This window comes from Furipterus horrens, unplaced genomic scaffold, assembly GCF_987537825.1.
Source record: "Furipterus horrens unplaced genomic scaffold, mFurHor1.1.pri manual_scaffold_1, whole genome shotgun sequence".
Lineage (NCBI taxonomy): Eukaryota > Metazoa > Chordata > Mammalia > Chiroptera > Furipteridae > Furipterus > Furipterus horrens.
Genome location: NW_028327171.1, coordinates 115003858 through 115021141, shown reverse-complemented (window position 1 = coordinate 115021141; position 17284 = coordinate 115003858). Strand labels below are relative to the sequence as shown.

The window sequence follows — 17284 nt, the reverse complement described above, 5'->3', positions numbered from 1 at the left end:
CTCCCTCTGAAACTAAGAAGGAATACAACTACCTCAAAACTAGAGACAACCAGAAGTTCCAGAAAATCAGGCTGCAATGAAGTTCAACAAACAAAGATATAAAGAAGAAATACTCATCCAGACTGGTAGGAGGGGCGGAGCTGAGGCAGAGAGGACATGGTGTGGCAGCGGCAGCAGTGGCAGGCAGGCAGAAAGTGTGCAGTGAGACATTTTTAAAAACAGGGAGGAACACCTGGGGAGCACCCCCAGTACCACACCAGACCGCACAGCTCACAGTTCCAGTGCCAGGGAAAATAAAGCCTCATTGCTTCTGACTGTGCAAACCAGTGGGAGTTGGGGCGGAGGAAGAAACTACAGGTCTCTCAGTAGAGTCCGCTTGTTTAAAGGGCCCCCATGGTCCTAGAACGTCTGCAGACCCATCCACTCTAGGAACAATGGCCAACGCAACAGCTAGACAGGCGCCAGGCCCATACGGAAGTGGGAGAGGTGCCTCTAAAAGGGACAAGTGCTGAGCAAGCAGCATCTTTCCCTCTCAGACCCCTCCCCCACATACAGCACTAAAACAGTGGTGAAACAGGTTGTCCTCTGTAGACGAATACCTAAGGCTCCACCCCTTACAACGTAACAGGAGCGACAGCTCTACCTAAGACAGAGGCAAACAAACACAGGAGCCTGTCAAGATGAGGAGACAGAAAAGTATGATCCAAAAAAGGGAACAGGTCAAGGTTCCAGTGAGAGAACTAAGCGACGAGGAGATAGCCAATCTAACAGACGAGGAAATAGCCAACCTAACAGATATTTAGTTCAAAACACTGGTGATAAAGATGCTCACAGGCTTGACAGATATACCTAAGTATGGCAAGCGCATAAAGGAAGAAGTGAAGGCTATGCTAAATGAAACAAAGGAAAAGCCACACAAAACCAATGGTGAAGGGGAGGAAACCAGGGTTCAAATCAATGATTTGAAACATAAGAAAGAAAAAATCAGTCAACCAGTACAGAATGAGGAAACAAGAATAGAAAAAAATGAGGCTTAGGAACCTCTGGGACAACTTTAAACATGCCAACATCCAAATTATAGGGGTGCCAGAAGGAGAAGAGGAACAGCAAGAAATGGAAAGCTTATGTGAAAAAATAATGAAGGAAAACTTCCCAAATTTTGTGAAGGAAATAGACATACAAGTCCAGGAAGCACAGAGAGTCCCAAACAAGCTAGATCCAAAGAGGACCACACCAAGACACATCATAATTAAAATGCCAAAGGTGAAAGATGAATAGAGAATCTTAAAAGCAGCAAGAGAAAAGCAGAGGTTCACTTACAAAGGAGTGCCTATAAAACTATCAGCTGATTTCTCAAAAGAAACTTTGCAGGCAAGAAGACTGTCAAGAAGTATTTAAAGTGATGAAAAGCAAGAACCTACAACCAGAATTACTCTATCCAGCAAAGCTATCATTTAGAATGGCAGGGCACATGAAGTGCTTCCCAGACAAGGTAAAGCTAAAGGAGTGCATCATCACCAAGCCATTATTATATGAAATGTCAATGGGATTAAGAAGAAGATCAAAACTATGAACATTAAAATGACAACAAACTCACAACTATCAACAACTGAATCTAAAATAGAAAACCAATTCCAACTAAACAAACCAGAATAGTAACGGAATCATAGGTATGGGGAACATTTGGAGGGTTATCAGCTGAGAGCATGAAGGGGGAGAAATGGGGAAATGGTGCCGGGATTAAGAAGCATAATCGGTTGGTACAAAATAGACAGGGGGAAGTTAAGAATGATATAGGAAAGGGTGAAGACAAAGAACTTATATGCATGACCTATGGACATGAACGAAGGGGTAGAATTGCTAGAAGGAAAGGGAGGTCCTGAGCAGAGGGGAGCAAAGGGGAAAAACAATTAAGACTACTGTAACAACATAATCAATAGAATATACTTAAAAAAATAAAAGAAAGAAGGAAGAAGGAACTTCAAGAGAGACTTTAAAAGTGTGTCAACTTAATGCAATTTGTGGATCTTGTTTGATTTTTGAGTTGAACAAACTCCTATTATAAAAAAGAGCAGAGAATCAAAGGTATGTACACCAATTGTATATTTGATATAAAAGAAATATTAATTTTAAAACCATTTTTTATTATAAAATAATACAGATGTAGGAAATCACTCACAAGAAATATAATAATGAATTATGACAAAGCTGCAAAATTCCTCCTGTAATTTTCACCCAGGTCAAGACCTAGAACCTAGCTAGGCACCCTGCAAGGCCTTCATTTGCTCTCTCCCCGTCACAACTCACATTAGCCCTCCAAAAGGAACCACTTTCTTGATTTGGTTGGTATCACTTGCTGTGTTTATCATTTTATTGCCCATGATTGTATCTCCACAAAATAGAGTTTAGTCTTGCTCATTTAAAAATGTTTTTGATAATTTATAGGTTCTTTCTCCATTCTTCTTTTTTTGTTGTTGAGTATCTTGGACTGTTTGCCCCATAATATTTATCACAATCTACATTTTGTTGATCACATATTCATGATGCGGTTCAATTTATTCCTCTGTTCCCTGAAAATTGGTAGCGGGATCCAGAGGTTTGATCAGAATTGTCTTTCACTCATTTGGCAAGTCTGTAGGTAGTGTTCTTATTCCATAAGGAGGTATCCAATACAGTAGTCCCTCTATATTGCAGTTCACTTATCGTGGCCTCACTGTATCATGGGATTTTTAAAAATATTACATTTAATTATTTATCACGGACTTTTTGCTATATCATGGGATTTTGCGGTACTGGTATGTACATTGTTAAAGTTACGTAGGTTTGAGAGTGTAGAATATGTTTAAGGACATAAGTAGTGTTTATAAAAGTGTGGAAAAGGTTAATAAGGGAGTGGGAAAGGTTAAGAAGGGGCTGGGAACGGTTTATAAGTGTGTGGGAAGGGTTTATAAAGCCTTAAAATATATATAAATACTAAAATAAATGTAAGGTTTCTACTTCGCGGATTTTCACCTATCGCAGGGGCGTGTAGGATGTAATACCCGCGATAAGTGAGGAAATATGTATCTGGTTTCTTCTCTTTCATTTATCAGCAGTTCATGCTCCATGCGTAATCCATTAATTCTTGGGGATTATAAAGTGGGGAATCTGATTTGTGTTGTCTCTTTTTCATTTGTTCTTGGTACGTGGATCTAAAAAGGCATGTATTCTCCTTATCTAGTACTGTTTCATGGTAATGTTCACATAGAGCAGGCAGAATACATGTTTGATTCTTTCCTTTTATTTATCAGATTTCTAAATGAGTTTGCTTCACTAGCACTTTTGTTTTGGAAGAACATACATATTTTTAAAAATTAAATTTATTGGGTTAATGATTAATAGAACACATATTTTATTTTGAATTCTTTTTATTTTGAATTCTTTATTTTTATTTAAAAAATTTTAAATTACATTTAATATTATTTTGTATTAGTTTCAGGTTTATAGCATAGTGGTTAGCCAATCTCATACTTTACGAAGTGTTTCCCATGATGTTTCCAGTACCCATCTTGATGCCATACATAGTTTTGACAATATTATTGACTTATGTTTCCTATGTCGTAGTTTACTTCCCTGTGACTATCTTATAACTACCAGTTTGTACTTCTCAATCCCTTCACCTTTTTCACTCAGTCCCCCAAATAGCCGCCTTGGCAACCATCAGTCTCTTCTCTGAATCTCTGTTTTGTTTGTTTGTTTATACTCTTTGGACTCCACATATCAGTGAAATCATGTGGTATTTGTCTTTCTCGGACTGACTCATTTCACTTAGCCTAATACCCTGTAGGTCCATCCATACTGTCACAAATGGTAAGATTTTGTTCTCTTTTAAAGGCCAAGTAATATTCCATTGTATATATATACCACAGCTTTTTTATCCAGTTGCTTATTGATAGGCACTTGTGTTACTTCCATATATTAACTCTTGTAAATAATGCTGCTATGAACATGGGGGTGCATATGTTCTTCTGAATTTGTTTTTCAGGATTCTTAGGATATATTCCCAGAAGTGGGATTGCTGGGTCATAAGACAGTTCCATTTTCAATTTTTTGAGGAACCTCCATATTGTTTTTCACAGTGGCTGCACCAGTCTGCATTCCCACCAACAGTGCAGTAGGGTTCCCTTTTCTCCACGTCCTCACCAGCACTTGTTGTTCGTTGATCTATTGATGATAGTCATTCTGACAAGAGTGAGGTGATATATTGCATTGTGGTTTTAATTTGCATTTCTCTGATGATTAATGATATTGAGCATCTTGTCATGTTTATTGGCTGTCTGTATGTCTTTTTTGGAGAAGTATCTATTCAGGTCCTTTGCATGTTTTTTAATTGGATCTTCGGTGTTGAGTTGTATAAGTTCTTTATAAATTTTGGGTATTAACACTTTATCAGGTCTGCTATTGCTGAATGTGTTCTCCCATTCAGTGTGTTGTCTTTCATTTTGTTGATGGTATTCTTTGCTGTGCAAAAACTTTAATATGATGTAGTTCCATTTGTTTATTTTTCATTTTTTCCTTTGCCTGAGGAGATAAATCAGAAAAAAATATTACTAAAGAATCGTCTGACATTTTACTGTCTATGTTTTCTTCTAGAATTTTTATATCAAGGCTTACATTTAAGTCTGTAATCCATTTTGAGTTTATTCTTGGGTATGGCATAAGGAGGTGTTCTAGTTTCATTATTTTTGCATGTATCTGTTCAATTTCCCCAACACCATTTATTGAGTAGACTGTCTTTACCCCATTGTTTGTCCAATATTAATTGACTTATATTGGCATGGGTTTATTTCTGGGCTCTGTGTTCTGTTTATCTATGTATCTGTTTTTATGACAGTACCTTGTTTTGATTACTGTGGTCTTGTAGTATATAGCTTGATATCAGGTAGAGTGATTCCTCCAACTTTGTTCTTCTTTCTCAAGATTGCTGTGGTTTTTCGAGGTATTTTATGATTTCATATAAATTTTTGGATTATTTGTTCTAGTTCTGTGAAATATGTCATTGTTATTTTGATAAGAATTACATTGACACTAGGAATTGCTTCTGGTAGTATGGTCATTTTAACAATATTAATTCTTCCTATCCATCACCACAGTATATACTTGCATGTATTTGTATTTTCTTCAATTTCTTTTTTCAGTGTCTTATAATTTTCCAATTGCAGGTCTTTTACCTCCTTTGTTAAATTTATTCCTCAGTATTTCATGCTTTTTGATGCAATTGTAAATGGATTGTTTTCTTATTTTCTCTTTCTAGTAGTTCATTATTGGTTTATAGAAATACAACTTATTCACTCGCATCCTTTTTTGACCAGTTAGTTTTTTAACTTTTTTTTTGTGTGTGTGTGTGGTAAAATATACATAAAATAAAACTTACCGTTATATCCATTTTAAGTGTTCATTTCAGTGATATTTAATACATTTTTACTGTTTGTAGTCATCACCACCTCCATTTCCAAAACTGCATTTATCTTGCAAAATTGAAACTGTATACCCATCCTATAATTCCTGTTCCCCTCATCTTCCCTCCACTGCCTGGCAATCACCATTCTGTTTTCTATCTCTGAATTTGCCCATTCTAGACACTATAAGTGGAATCGTACATTATTTATCCTTTTGTGTCTGGCTTAATATAGCATAATGTTTTTCAGGGTCATCCATGTTGTAGGATGTATCAGAATTTCATTTCTTTTTATGGCTGAATAATAGTCCATTGTATGCATATAACACATTTTGTTTATTCATTCCTCAGCTAATGGACATTTGGATAGGTTCTTGCCTCTTGGGTATTGTGAATAATGCTGCTATAAAACATTGCTGTACAAGTATCTGGTTTAATCCCCGCTTTCAGTTCTTTTTGTTATGTACATAGGGGTGTAATTCATGGATCATATGGTAATTCTTTGTTTAACATTTTGAGAAACTGCCAAAGTCTTCTCCAAAAGATCTGCACCAGTAATGTACCCAAGGTTCCACTTTCTCCACATTCTTGCCAACACTTCTTACTTTATTTTTAAATAATGGCTATACTAGTGGATGGGACACTTCTGAATGAGTTTGATTCACTAGCATCCTTTTGAACATTAGTATCTTGTAGTTTTCATTTTCTTTTTCCTGATGACAAATGATGTGGAGCATCTTTTCATGTGCCTGTTGGCCATCTGTATATCTTTGGAGATATGATATGTCTGTTTAAGACCTTTACCCATTTTTGAATTGGACTGTTTGTTATTGTTGTTTAGTTGCGGGAATTCTTTATATGCTCTAGATATTAATCGCTTATTAGATATATGCTTTCTGAATATTTTCTTCTACCGCATGGTTTTCCTTTTCACACTGTTGATAGTATCTATTTATACACAGAAGTTTTTAATTTTGATGAAGTCCAATTTATTTGTTCTTTTGTTGCCTGTACTTTTGGTGTTATATTTAAGTAATCATCACCCAATCCAGTGTCATGAAGCTTTCCTCCTATGTTTTTTCAAAGAGTTCTATAGTATTAGCTCTTATATTAAATCTTTGATCCATTTTGAATTAATTTTTGGCTATGGTATAGAATTAGAGTCCAACTTCATTCTTTTACATATAGAAACCCAGTTTTCCCTTCATCATTTTTTAGATGGTCCAGTCTCCATTTAATGGTTTTGACACAGTTGTTGAAAATCAATTGACTATATGTGGGCATTTATTTCTGTGTTCTCTATTCCTTTGGTTTCCATGTTTGTACAGTACTTAGGTTAGTACCATATTTTGGGAAATCAGGAAGTATGAGTCTTCTGAGTTCTTCCACTCTAGTAGTTTCGATTGGTTCTTTGCTGTCTGGTTTCAGGTTCATTTTGTATATCTCTGGCCCTAGATCATGATCTGGTTACCGATTTTTAACCAGTACCACAAGAATTTTTAAAACGTGCAATATCTGACTATTTAGTCAGAGACACTGACCTCTTTTCTCTTAGATTGTCACATTAAAAAATGACAACAGCCAACACAGAAATAACTGTCCTGTGTGAATGAATCAAAATTATACCTATTTTTTAGTAGAGTGGCAAAAAATATATTCTTTGTTGTGCCACATAATTTTAGTAATTAGTTTATGTGTGCCATGAGATGAAAAAGGTTGAAAATCACTGTTCTAAGAGGCCTATTAAAGGGATGAGGTGGGGGATGGTATTTTAAGAGCACGTTTAAGTATTAGGGATAGTCATTGCCAATGGGTTGTTAATTGTTCTTAGGCCTTTTAAGTTGGCAGAGATAGGAAGTAACTACATATATCTATTTAAAGACCAAATATATAAAGCTGTGTAATAATGAAATACTTTATGAGTTTACACTGATATTTTCAACTTAAATTAAAGACAACTTGGTTTCATGTATGTCTCTTTTCTTCCACATTGAGAACGTTAGTTCTCAAGGATAGTCTAATTCTTAATATTACTTACTTGTTTTATCCACATTACATACATAGTAACATTAATTAACAATCATACTATTGCCACAATATAACATTTACTGAAAACAGTAAAAAAATTAGTGATCTTTATTCTTTGTCCCCCACCATTCTAAAAAATCAGTACATTCTACCTATGACATAAATGTTTCATTTCATATTATACTGTCCTCTTTAATTTAGTTTTAGTTCCGTAAATAATTTATATCTTTAATGCCAGTCCTTTTGCCAAATGTCTGTATAGTCAGTTGGCTTTTCTGTTGCTGCTCATGAAGGGCTTATGGAAACAGTGTTTCTTCAGGTTTTGCATGTTTATAGAACAGTCTGGATATAAAATACTTGGTTCATATTTTCCTTCTTGACTATCTTAAACATTATTTCATTTTCTTTCAGTATGTAAGTCTTCCTTGCAGAAAGACGATATGATTGTTTTTTTCCCTCAAAAGTCTCATTCTTTTTCTAGAAGCGCAGTGGATTTTTTTTTTCTTTAAAGTCATAGTTCACTAGAAAATAGCACAGAAGTAATTGTTCTGGATCAGTATTTTTATATATACAGTATTTTTCTTTTTTTAATCCTCACCTGGGGACCTTCTTACTGATATTAGAGAGAAGGGAGGGGTGGGAGAAAGCGGGAGAGAAATGTCAATGTAAGAGAGAAACATCTGTTGGTTGCCCTTTGTACATGCTCCCGCTGGGGACTGAACACGGCAGCCCAGACATGTGCCTTGACCTGGAATCAAACCCGCAATCTTTTGGTGTATGGGATGACATACAACCAACTGAGCCATACTGGCCAGGCTACAGAATGCTTTTTTAAATATAGAGTTTCAAATCATTTTTTTAAATTTCCATAAAGTTTCTTTAAAAACTTAAATTTGTTCTGTTTCCTTGTTTTGGAATTGGTATCATCTTTGTGTTGAATTTTCTTTGCTTAACTTCATTACTTGTTACTTTCTTTTGAATCTCTGCTTCTTTTTTATTTAAATTTTTTTCCTCCTTTCATATCTGTTTATCTTAAATCATTACTTACATTTGTTTTGTGCTCATTCTAGTTTAGTCTTCATTTCAAAAATGATTTTTCTTTTACTCATAACTTTTTGTTGAGCTTGTTACCTCATTTCTGTCTTTCTCTAATTTTGGTTTAGGTTCTTTTTTACATCTAATCTTATTTTCTTAATGTGTTTTTACTTGGAATAGTTGGTTACATTTGTATCTGTCTTCTGGCTATGTATTTCTGACATGGTTTTATTAACTATAGCTATGTTGTCCAATATGGTGACCACTAACCAAGTATGGCTACTTAATTTTAAGTCAATTAAAATTAAATGAAATAAAAAATTTAGCTCATCAGCTGCATCAGCCATATTTCAGGTGGCTACCATATCAGATAGTGCAGGTGTAGAGGACTTCTGTGTCTGCAGAAATCATTTGTGACAATAAGGGTGTATTGGACTGGAGCCAGACTAACAAGATGGCCCAGTTGGTGTAGTGACAGGGGTACCTCCAAGCCGGAGCTGGCAGTAGTGGTGTTGCTGTATAGCTGCCCTCACTCACCATGCCCATTTTCCAGCCTGCGATATGGCCCAGAAACAAGTGGCTCAGCCGGGAACCTGTGAAACTTCTCACAAACTGTGGTCTGGCATAAAGAAACCTGACTGAGCAGTGGTAATCAGGCTTCCCTTGGTTGATTCTGGGCATCGCAATGCCAAGAGCCAACGTTTTCCATTGCCTGCCACCCTTCTCCCAGCATCACTCTGGGGATGAGTCCAGAGGCCTTCTTCCTTCTCTCAGAGGTGTTGAGCTTTGGTTTCAGCCCCCATCTTCATAATTCATTGTTGGAATGAAATATAAACTGGTACAGAAGATCAGGCTTGGCTCTTTTGGGGACATTTATCTGGTGTTCAACACCAGGAAGTGACTGTAAAGCCCGAGTCTCAGAAGGTAAGGCATCCCCAGTTGTTGCAGGAAAGCGACCTCTATGAGATTCTTCAAGGTGGGCTTGGCATCCCCCATATACATTGGTATGGTCAGGAAAAACCCTACAATGTGCTTGCTAGTCATGGATCTTGTTGGACCCAGCCTGGAAGACCTTCGATTTCTCTTCAAGAAGGTTCACAATGAAAACTGTACTAACGTTAGCTGACCACACAAATAATTTTATATACAGAGACACTAAATCAGATAATTTCCTAATGGGAAAATTAGGAAATCACTGTAATGTTATTACTTATTGATTTTGGCAACATATACCATTACAGAGAAAATAAAACTCACTGGCACTGCCCATTAAGTTAGCATCAGTGCACATCTTTGTAATGAGTAGTGTTGCGAGATGACATGGAATTAATAGGTTATGTTTTGATGTATTTAGTCCCTGCTATGGCAAGGATAAAGGCTGTAACAAAGAAACAGAAAGATGAAAATATTAGTGAAAAGATGTCCACTGGTGTTGAAGTTTAATGTAAGGGGTTTCTTGCTGTAGCTGCTGTAATTGTGAATATTAACTGATATAGTGAAACATGGTGTCCAGTTTTCTATTGCATTTTTACAAATGGAAAAGTTAACTAAATGGTCGACACACAAATTGGTGAAGAAATTGTGCATGTGCCAATTATTATTAAAATCTTTTACTTTGAACTATACTGTTTTGAGATCTCATTTCAGAAGAACAGCATGAATAGTATTCAGCCACAACTTGTGATGGTTGTAGACACTCACAATTGTGCATTCTTAGGGTTTATTCATCCCTGGGTGGGTTTCGTAAGTTGTTCACTTAAAACATTCCTAAGAGGCGCTGCGGCCCAACGGCCCGGGCGCTGCGAGGCGGCGGGACGGCAGCGTTTCCACACTGATCAGTGAACAGTGGGAAATCAGGAGAGGTGCGAGCAGGAAAAAAACTAAACCAGGCCTGAAGACCGATGCGACAGGCATGATGGAGGTCGAGTCCTCCTACTCGGACTTCCTCTCCTGCGACCGGCCCGGCCGTCGGAATGCAGCCCCCGACACCCAGGGAGACTCCGAGGCCGCGAGCGGGAGGAAGCTGGCTGGGGCCACGGGCGAGCGGGCTCCAGAGGGGGCAGAGGACAGGCGGAGGCAGGCACCCCAGACAAGGAGGCGAGCCACCAGCCTGAGGGCAGCGCCGGACCGCCTCATCTTGAGTCTGACCTTGCCCGAGGAGGCTAGAGAGAGACCTGCCGTCCGCACCTGGACAGCAAGCCCTGGCCCGACAGCCTCTTCTGTGAGCCCCGTGTTCCAGGCAAACAAGGCCAGACTGACAGGCACCCCAGAGGCCCCCGTGGCCCTCACCCCGGGAAGGCCCTCTGCCCACCCCCACAGGCTCCACGCTGCCACCTCCTCACTGTGCCCAGGTACCCTTTTCAGACACTTTCACCACAGGATGTTATTTATTCATCGGGGGCGGGGCCCTGCCCATGTGGGTGAGCAGCCCCACCCCAGAAGGCTCCTCTCCTGGGCGACCTGGGCCGGGACCACACCCCAGCTCTGCCCCCTCTTCTCCAAACCCAACCTTCTAGGCCAAGACCTTCTGATCCCTTTTTTAAAAACGCTTTTAAACTTTTAAAAAATTTTAAACATTTTTCAACAGAGGGAAGGAGCTGATAATCGATCCCACTTTTGTTTTTTGGAAGCCATTGTAAGCTGAACTCTGAGCCTGTATGCAGCTCTGAGGTTCCCACGGAGCTTCGCAGGTCAATTTTTGGGGAAGGGATCTTTGTGCTCAACGCTACCTGGTCAACTTGTTGTCCTTTCTTTCTACCAAGATAAGTAACACCTGGGACCCAGGAAATAAGTGCTGATGATTTGTGTGAAAAAAAAAATTCTTAGAATGGTTGGCTTCTTGTTTGCAAGCCAGCTTATTTGGTAACAACAAAAGTTTCCAGTGTTTGAATGTATGAAAGACTGCCCACTTACCTGTGCTAGAAATAGCAGCATCTAAAGTGAAGACTTCAGCCGTGGCTGGTGTGGCTTAGTGGGTTGGGTGTTGTCCTGCAACTGAAGGGTTGTGGGTCTGATCCCCAGACAGGGCACATGCCTGGGTTGTGGACTAGGTCTCCAGTTGGGGGCATGTAAGAGGCAACTGACTGATGGTTCTCTCACACATTGGTATTTTCTTCCTCCCTTCCTCCTTTCCCCTCTCTCTAAAAAATAAATAAAATCTTAAAAAAGTAAAGACTTAAGAAAAACTTTTAGTGACTACTAGATTATCCTTAGCACTCTGCGTTAACTCTGTAATGTTCTTGGAATGAAAAAAAGCATATTTGTCACAAAAATTTAGTTAACCTCTTAAACTGAAAGTGTATGTATGCTGCTTAGATAAATGTAAACACTTCATATTAATTTGCATATTATACTGAATTAAGACTGCATCTGTATACTTTGGCGCGTAAAATTGACATTTGTAAGCTTAGTTTTCTAGAGTAAATACTGTATTGCTTGAATGTCTTTTGATATTTTCTGAGATAGAATTTCACCCTTCCTCTTAGGGTGATATTGGGAAGAACTAAACGAAATCATACAAGGAAAGCTCCTACTTCCTGCCGCATAATGGGTGTTCAGTAGATGTTCATTTTTGCTTTTACTGGTGTTCTGTTATTTCATTACCTATTTAGAATATTCATGTCTATCTTGTCTTTGGTTAGAAATTATTTTTAAAAAGTCTTGTTTTAAATGACAGATAGCTGCTGATGAACCTCCACCAGAAGGATGTAATTCATTTTTTTCAGTGCATGGAAGGAAGACCTGTGATTTTGATACCCTTGAGACTCTTCTACTAACAGCACATGAAAGGTAGATTGTGTGTTTCTCTCTATAAATATCATGCATTCGTTGTGCTTCTATATGAAGTCTACTCTCTGATTTTTTAATGGGATTTGTAGTCTGTAGGTATAGTGGTTTAGAATATGGATTCTGGAACCAGACTGACTAGATTTGAATTCCAGATCCATTGCCTTAAAATGTTTTGTGAACTTGTTAACAGAACCCATGGGGTGCCCCGATTGAAACGGAACCCACGGGCTGTTCAGTTATGAGGGACTCGACTGCTTGCCGCCAAAAGTATAACTCTTAATACCAGCGTTTGGTGAAAAAAGAAAAGGAATTGTTTATTTAAAGATCATACAGATTTAGATTAATGGCAGATTTCTGCCGTTCTGCCTTATTTTCTTTAAACCACCTGCAAACACATAGTTCTGTCTCCCCCTGCCAAACCAGGCTAGCTTTAGAATAGAAAAGTCAGAGATACCATTTCTCTACTTCTCAAACACAGTTCAGTTTTACCAGTAGCTCCCAATCATTCAAGCCTGTGTCGTGATGCTCTCCAGCTCTTAATTCAGAACCACATGGAGTTCCCAGCCTCCTTGTAAACTGCACGGAGTTCTCCCTTCCCTTTCAAAGCAGCATGGTTCTCCCTGCCCAAATGGCTGCTGCCTTATTTTAAAATCCCTGACAGTGGCCTGTGACGCAGGGGGCAGGTTGACTAATTACGGCCAGTTATAGAATTTTACACAGGTCCTGTAAGCTTTTCCCCACCATTCTATGTTCAAAGCCCCTCCCATCTCCTTGGGGACCCCGCTCTGTAACAGACTTAGGCAGATTACTTAAACTTTTTTTCTCATCTCATTTTTAAATGGACATAAGAGTATTTAATATTACTGCTATTATTTAGTAATGACCGTATCTGAGAAGTAACATAGACTTTGTCATCAGCTGAGTAAAGAATACTCTGTGATTTAAAGCCAGTGCCTGAAGTAATTATATTAATGATAATGGTTTCTCAGGATATTGTTAACTTCAAACAAAGAAATCTATTTAAAGGATAATTGCAAGGTTAATTTGAATATTAAATTGGTGATTAATGGGCTGGCTTTTTGCTTCAAGGTCAGTTTACTGTGGTGGACAAATATTGGGATGGCCAAAAAGTTCATTTGTTTTTTTCTGTAAGACAGCTCTAGTGGTGCTTAGTTGTCTTTAACTTCATTCAAAAGAGTTTTGTTAGGTTGTATTATGACAGCTGTCATATCAGCATGCATTAAAAAATAACATCAAAATTGGCAAATTTTTGTGATCTGTTTTAATATTGAAGAGGGAAGAAAATGAGCAACATTTTTAGTGTATTATGTTTTATTATTTCAAGAAAGGTAAAAACATAACTGAAATGCAAAAGAAAAAAAGATTTGTGCAGTGTATAGAGAAGGATCTGTGACTGATTGAACATGTCAAAAGTGATTTGCAGAGTTTCATGGCAGATTCTTGCTGGACAGTGCTCCATAGTTGGGTAGATCAGTTGAAGTTGATAATGATCAGATTGAGACATTAACAGACAATCAACATTCTACCACATGGGAGATAGCCGATATACTCAGAATATCCTAATTAATAGTTATTGGTGAAAATGAAAAATGTGTCTTTTATTTTATGGAAAAAACCATATACACTTTTTGGCCAACCCAATATAATAGTACCTCCTGCTATCTGGCTAGGACATTACCCTTTGTAATCCCTCTACTGGCCTTATAAATAAGATAGCAGTGATCTTTCTCTGTGGTATTGCTCTGCTGTATCAGAAGTGCTGAGGATATTTTCAGTGGGGGTAGTTCTTTAGTTAGATTATCTGCTCAGCATTTGTTCTCTGCTCATCAAATGATATAAGTGCTGTTTCTTATTCAAGGTGACAACCAAAATACCCAGTGTGCATTCTAGCAATATCAGGGTTGAGGTGGCGTGTGGTAAAGTGCACCTTGGGGGAAAACAAACTTGATTAATTTTAAAAATTGTTTGCTTAATTTCTTACAACAACAATGCAGACATTGTAAAGAAAAGAGTATTAGTGTTTCCTCTTCTGAGAGCTGATAACTATTTTTAATGGTTTGGCTTGTATCCTTTTAGACTTTTCTGTGGTTATAACTTTATACAGGTAGGTTTGTTTTTACTAGAGTCATCTTTAGTACATGTAGGTGTACCTTATTAAGAGAGATCAGTAGGTTATGAAGTCTGTGTGTTAAAATCTGTTAATATATTGGTGGTGTTCTTAGAGAGTGTTTTCAGGGGGTGAATTTTAAAATGTATGAGGAAAACAAAAATATTAAATCTATTAATAGGAAGTTAGTAGTAGTAAAGATGATAGAGGAGAGAGATGCTGTAATGGCAAGTTCTATGCTTGAAGTATTTCTCTGATTTTTTCCATTATTTGTACTTAATGTTTTCAGATAAAAGGATAATTATATTCTATATGGTAGAATAATCTATTAAAGTTTTAATACTGTGAGATCTGGATATATATTTTTTTCTGGCTTTCTCCTCTTCTCTAGGAATTGGTAATAATTATTAATTAAAATCTGCATTTATTTTCAGACCCAAACCCTTATTGTTTAAAGGCGATCACAGATATCCCTCATCTAATCCTGAGAGTCCTGTGGTGATTTTCTACTCTGAGATTGGTTATGAGGCATTTTATAATTTCCACCGCCAGCTTATATCAAAAAGCAATGCAGGAAAAATCAATTACATATTCAGACATTATATATCTGTAAGTATTGACTTGTTTTATAACTTTTAAATATTATTTTGTCTGGCATGCTTATACCACATAAGCTAATAACTTCCCCCTTTATAAAATTATTTGAACTAGTTTCTTGAAAAGTGGAGTACTTTTTCTTCAAATGTTATTTGCACATAGGAGGTACTTTATTTGCCTTTCTGAAGAAATGTAAAACAATTATGCTTAAAAAATAGTTTAATAAAGTTTACATTTTATATCAAAATGAACCATGTAAATTATATTTAATTTGGTCCAGATTTGGTCACATACTATGGAACTGATTCTTTAATTCAGGTCCTTTTCACGTCTTTTTTTGTTTTTTAATCTTTTCATAAGATAGAAAAGGAAGGATTTCTAAAGGGGTAAAAGCAGGCAGACTTGTTAGAAAATGAAGTTTTTATAACCTTGTATAACATTTAGCATTTAAATTATTTATATGTAAAGATTGTTAGCCTAAAGTTCTGTGTCCTAATAAGCTAGGTAAATGTTGGATGCTAAGTCCATGCAAGTAAAATAAAAATTTTGAATGAAAATTTGTATGAACAGAAAAAGATTTATTAATCACTAATTTTTGACAACTGCTTTTCTTCCCTCTGTTCCCAGACTCTTTTGCTGGTATTAAAAATTAAAATGTCTAAAGGGCCATCCTCATTCAGGATGGTAATAAGCCTGTGATGTTTGGTCAAACCAAACCCCGACTGAAGACATTTAAATTCAATAAAAAATATAAACATGCACAAATTTATATACATGGTTCCAACAATTCACTTCTGGGTTTGAAACCTCACTAGTTTTCAACTCTGCTATGTAGGTTCTGGAACTCTTTTTCTCTTTCTCCATTTCGTCACATAGTTTGGTTACCTTTACCCTTTGAACAATTTCTTCATCTGTTTTTATTATTATTATTATTATTTTTAATCCATACCCGAGGATATGTTTATTGATTTTAGAGAGGTAGGAAGGGGAGAGAGAGAGAGAAACATTAATCAGTTGCCTCCTGTACATGCCCCTTTGGTACATGGGATGACACTCCAGCCAGCTGAGCCACTCAGCCAGGGCCATTCATCTGGTTTTGCTTCTAACTTGGAATCCTCATTTTCATACATGTGGATACAAAATCTAGAGGAGGCTAGGATTCCCATGGAATTTTAAGTGTATTTTTGAGTGCATAATCCTAGGTATTGGATACACAGCTAACATGGTCACGTTTTGTACAGTGTGACATGTAAAGAGCTCAGTAGTAATGGTTAAATACTTGCTGTGCTTGCAGAATCCCAGAGAAGAGCCTGTTTATCTCTCCGGCTATGGTGTGGAACTGGCCATTAAGAGCACTGAATACAAGGCCAAGGATGATACTCAGGTGAAAGGTGAATTTGTAAATTAGACCAAAGTGTTTTCTTTTGTTAAAATATGAGTTAAAGGGGAACTTGTTTCCTTAATAAAAAGAGTAGATTTAGAAATATGATGAACCTGTGTTTGAACCCTGCTTCTGTTACGTCTGACTTGGGTGACATTAAGCAAATTCTCTATGCTCTAATATTTTCCTGTTTAAAGTGTGCAGATAATGATATATGCATTTTTAAAGTGCTGGTGAGGAGAAAATAAGCTGTATAGGTAAAGAAATTAGCACTTTTTTTTGCACAAAAAATGTTCAATAAGTAGTAGCCATTGCTGATACGTAGTCCACAAATAGCCGTTAATTTGTGGCCCAATGTGAAATATTAAACTGTCCTATAATTTAATGAACAATTTAACATTTTTAATTATTTTCTGCACTTGGAATAGTTTACTATGGATACTTCTTATCATACTCTAGGGTTTTGAATTTATTATTTCAACCACGAGTTTTATTTACAGTCTTTTTAAATTTCTTTGAGCTCATTTTAATGATAAAAAAGATTGGCGTGGGTACATGGAAGATAGCCTACTAACTCATTATTCTCAATAATTCTATTTGGGATTAAGTTGTCTGGTTGCATAGTCTTCAGAATTTTGATATTGAAAAAAATTAATTGTTCATAATTTTAAAGGTATTAATTTTGAAACTTTTAACATGTTATTTTCCAAATGTTAAGGGGAAAAATATATTCTTACTTTATTCAGGAACATAGGATATATTATAAACACATTTATTCTCTATTTATTACCACTGCAAAATTGGGTATTCATCATTTTAAATGGTATCATAATTTCAGGTGTTCCCAATTTTTAAAAATATTACTCAGACTTATGAAGTTAATAGTGTT

The 17284-nt window shown here is 36.9% G+C and overlaps 1 protein-coding gene and 2 pseudogenes across 3 annotated transcripts in view; all 3 read left to right on the top strand.

Moving 5' to 3' along the window:
• The window catches only part of UGGT1 (UDP-glucose glycoprotein glucosyltransferase 1), a 195064-nt gene that overhangs the window by 18119 nt on the left and 159661 nt on the right, over window positions 1-17284 (top strand). For all 3 annotated transcript variants that reach the window (XM_090278868.1, XM_090278874.1, XM_090278863.1), the window contains exons 5-7: window positions 12177-12289; window positions 14852-15026; window positions 16309-16405. In XM_090278868.1, coding sequence (XP_090134994.1) covers window positions 12177-12289; window positions 14852-15026; window positions 16309-16405 — 385 coding nt within the window. The remainder of the gene's footprint in view (window positions 1-12176; window positions 12290-14851; window positions 15027-16308; window positions 16406-17284) is intronic.
• On the top strand, window positions 9318-9991 carry LOC150021777 (casein kinase I pseudogene; annotated as a pseudogene).
• Window positions 10308-10627, top strand: LOC150021776 (cAMP-dependent protein kinase inhibitor gamma pseudogene; annotated as a pseudogene).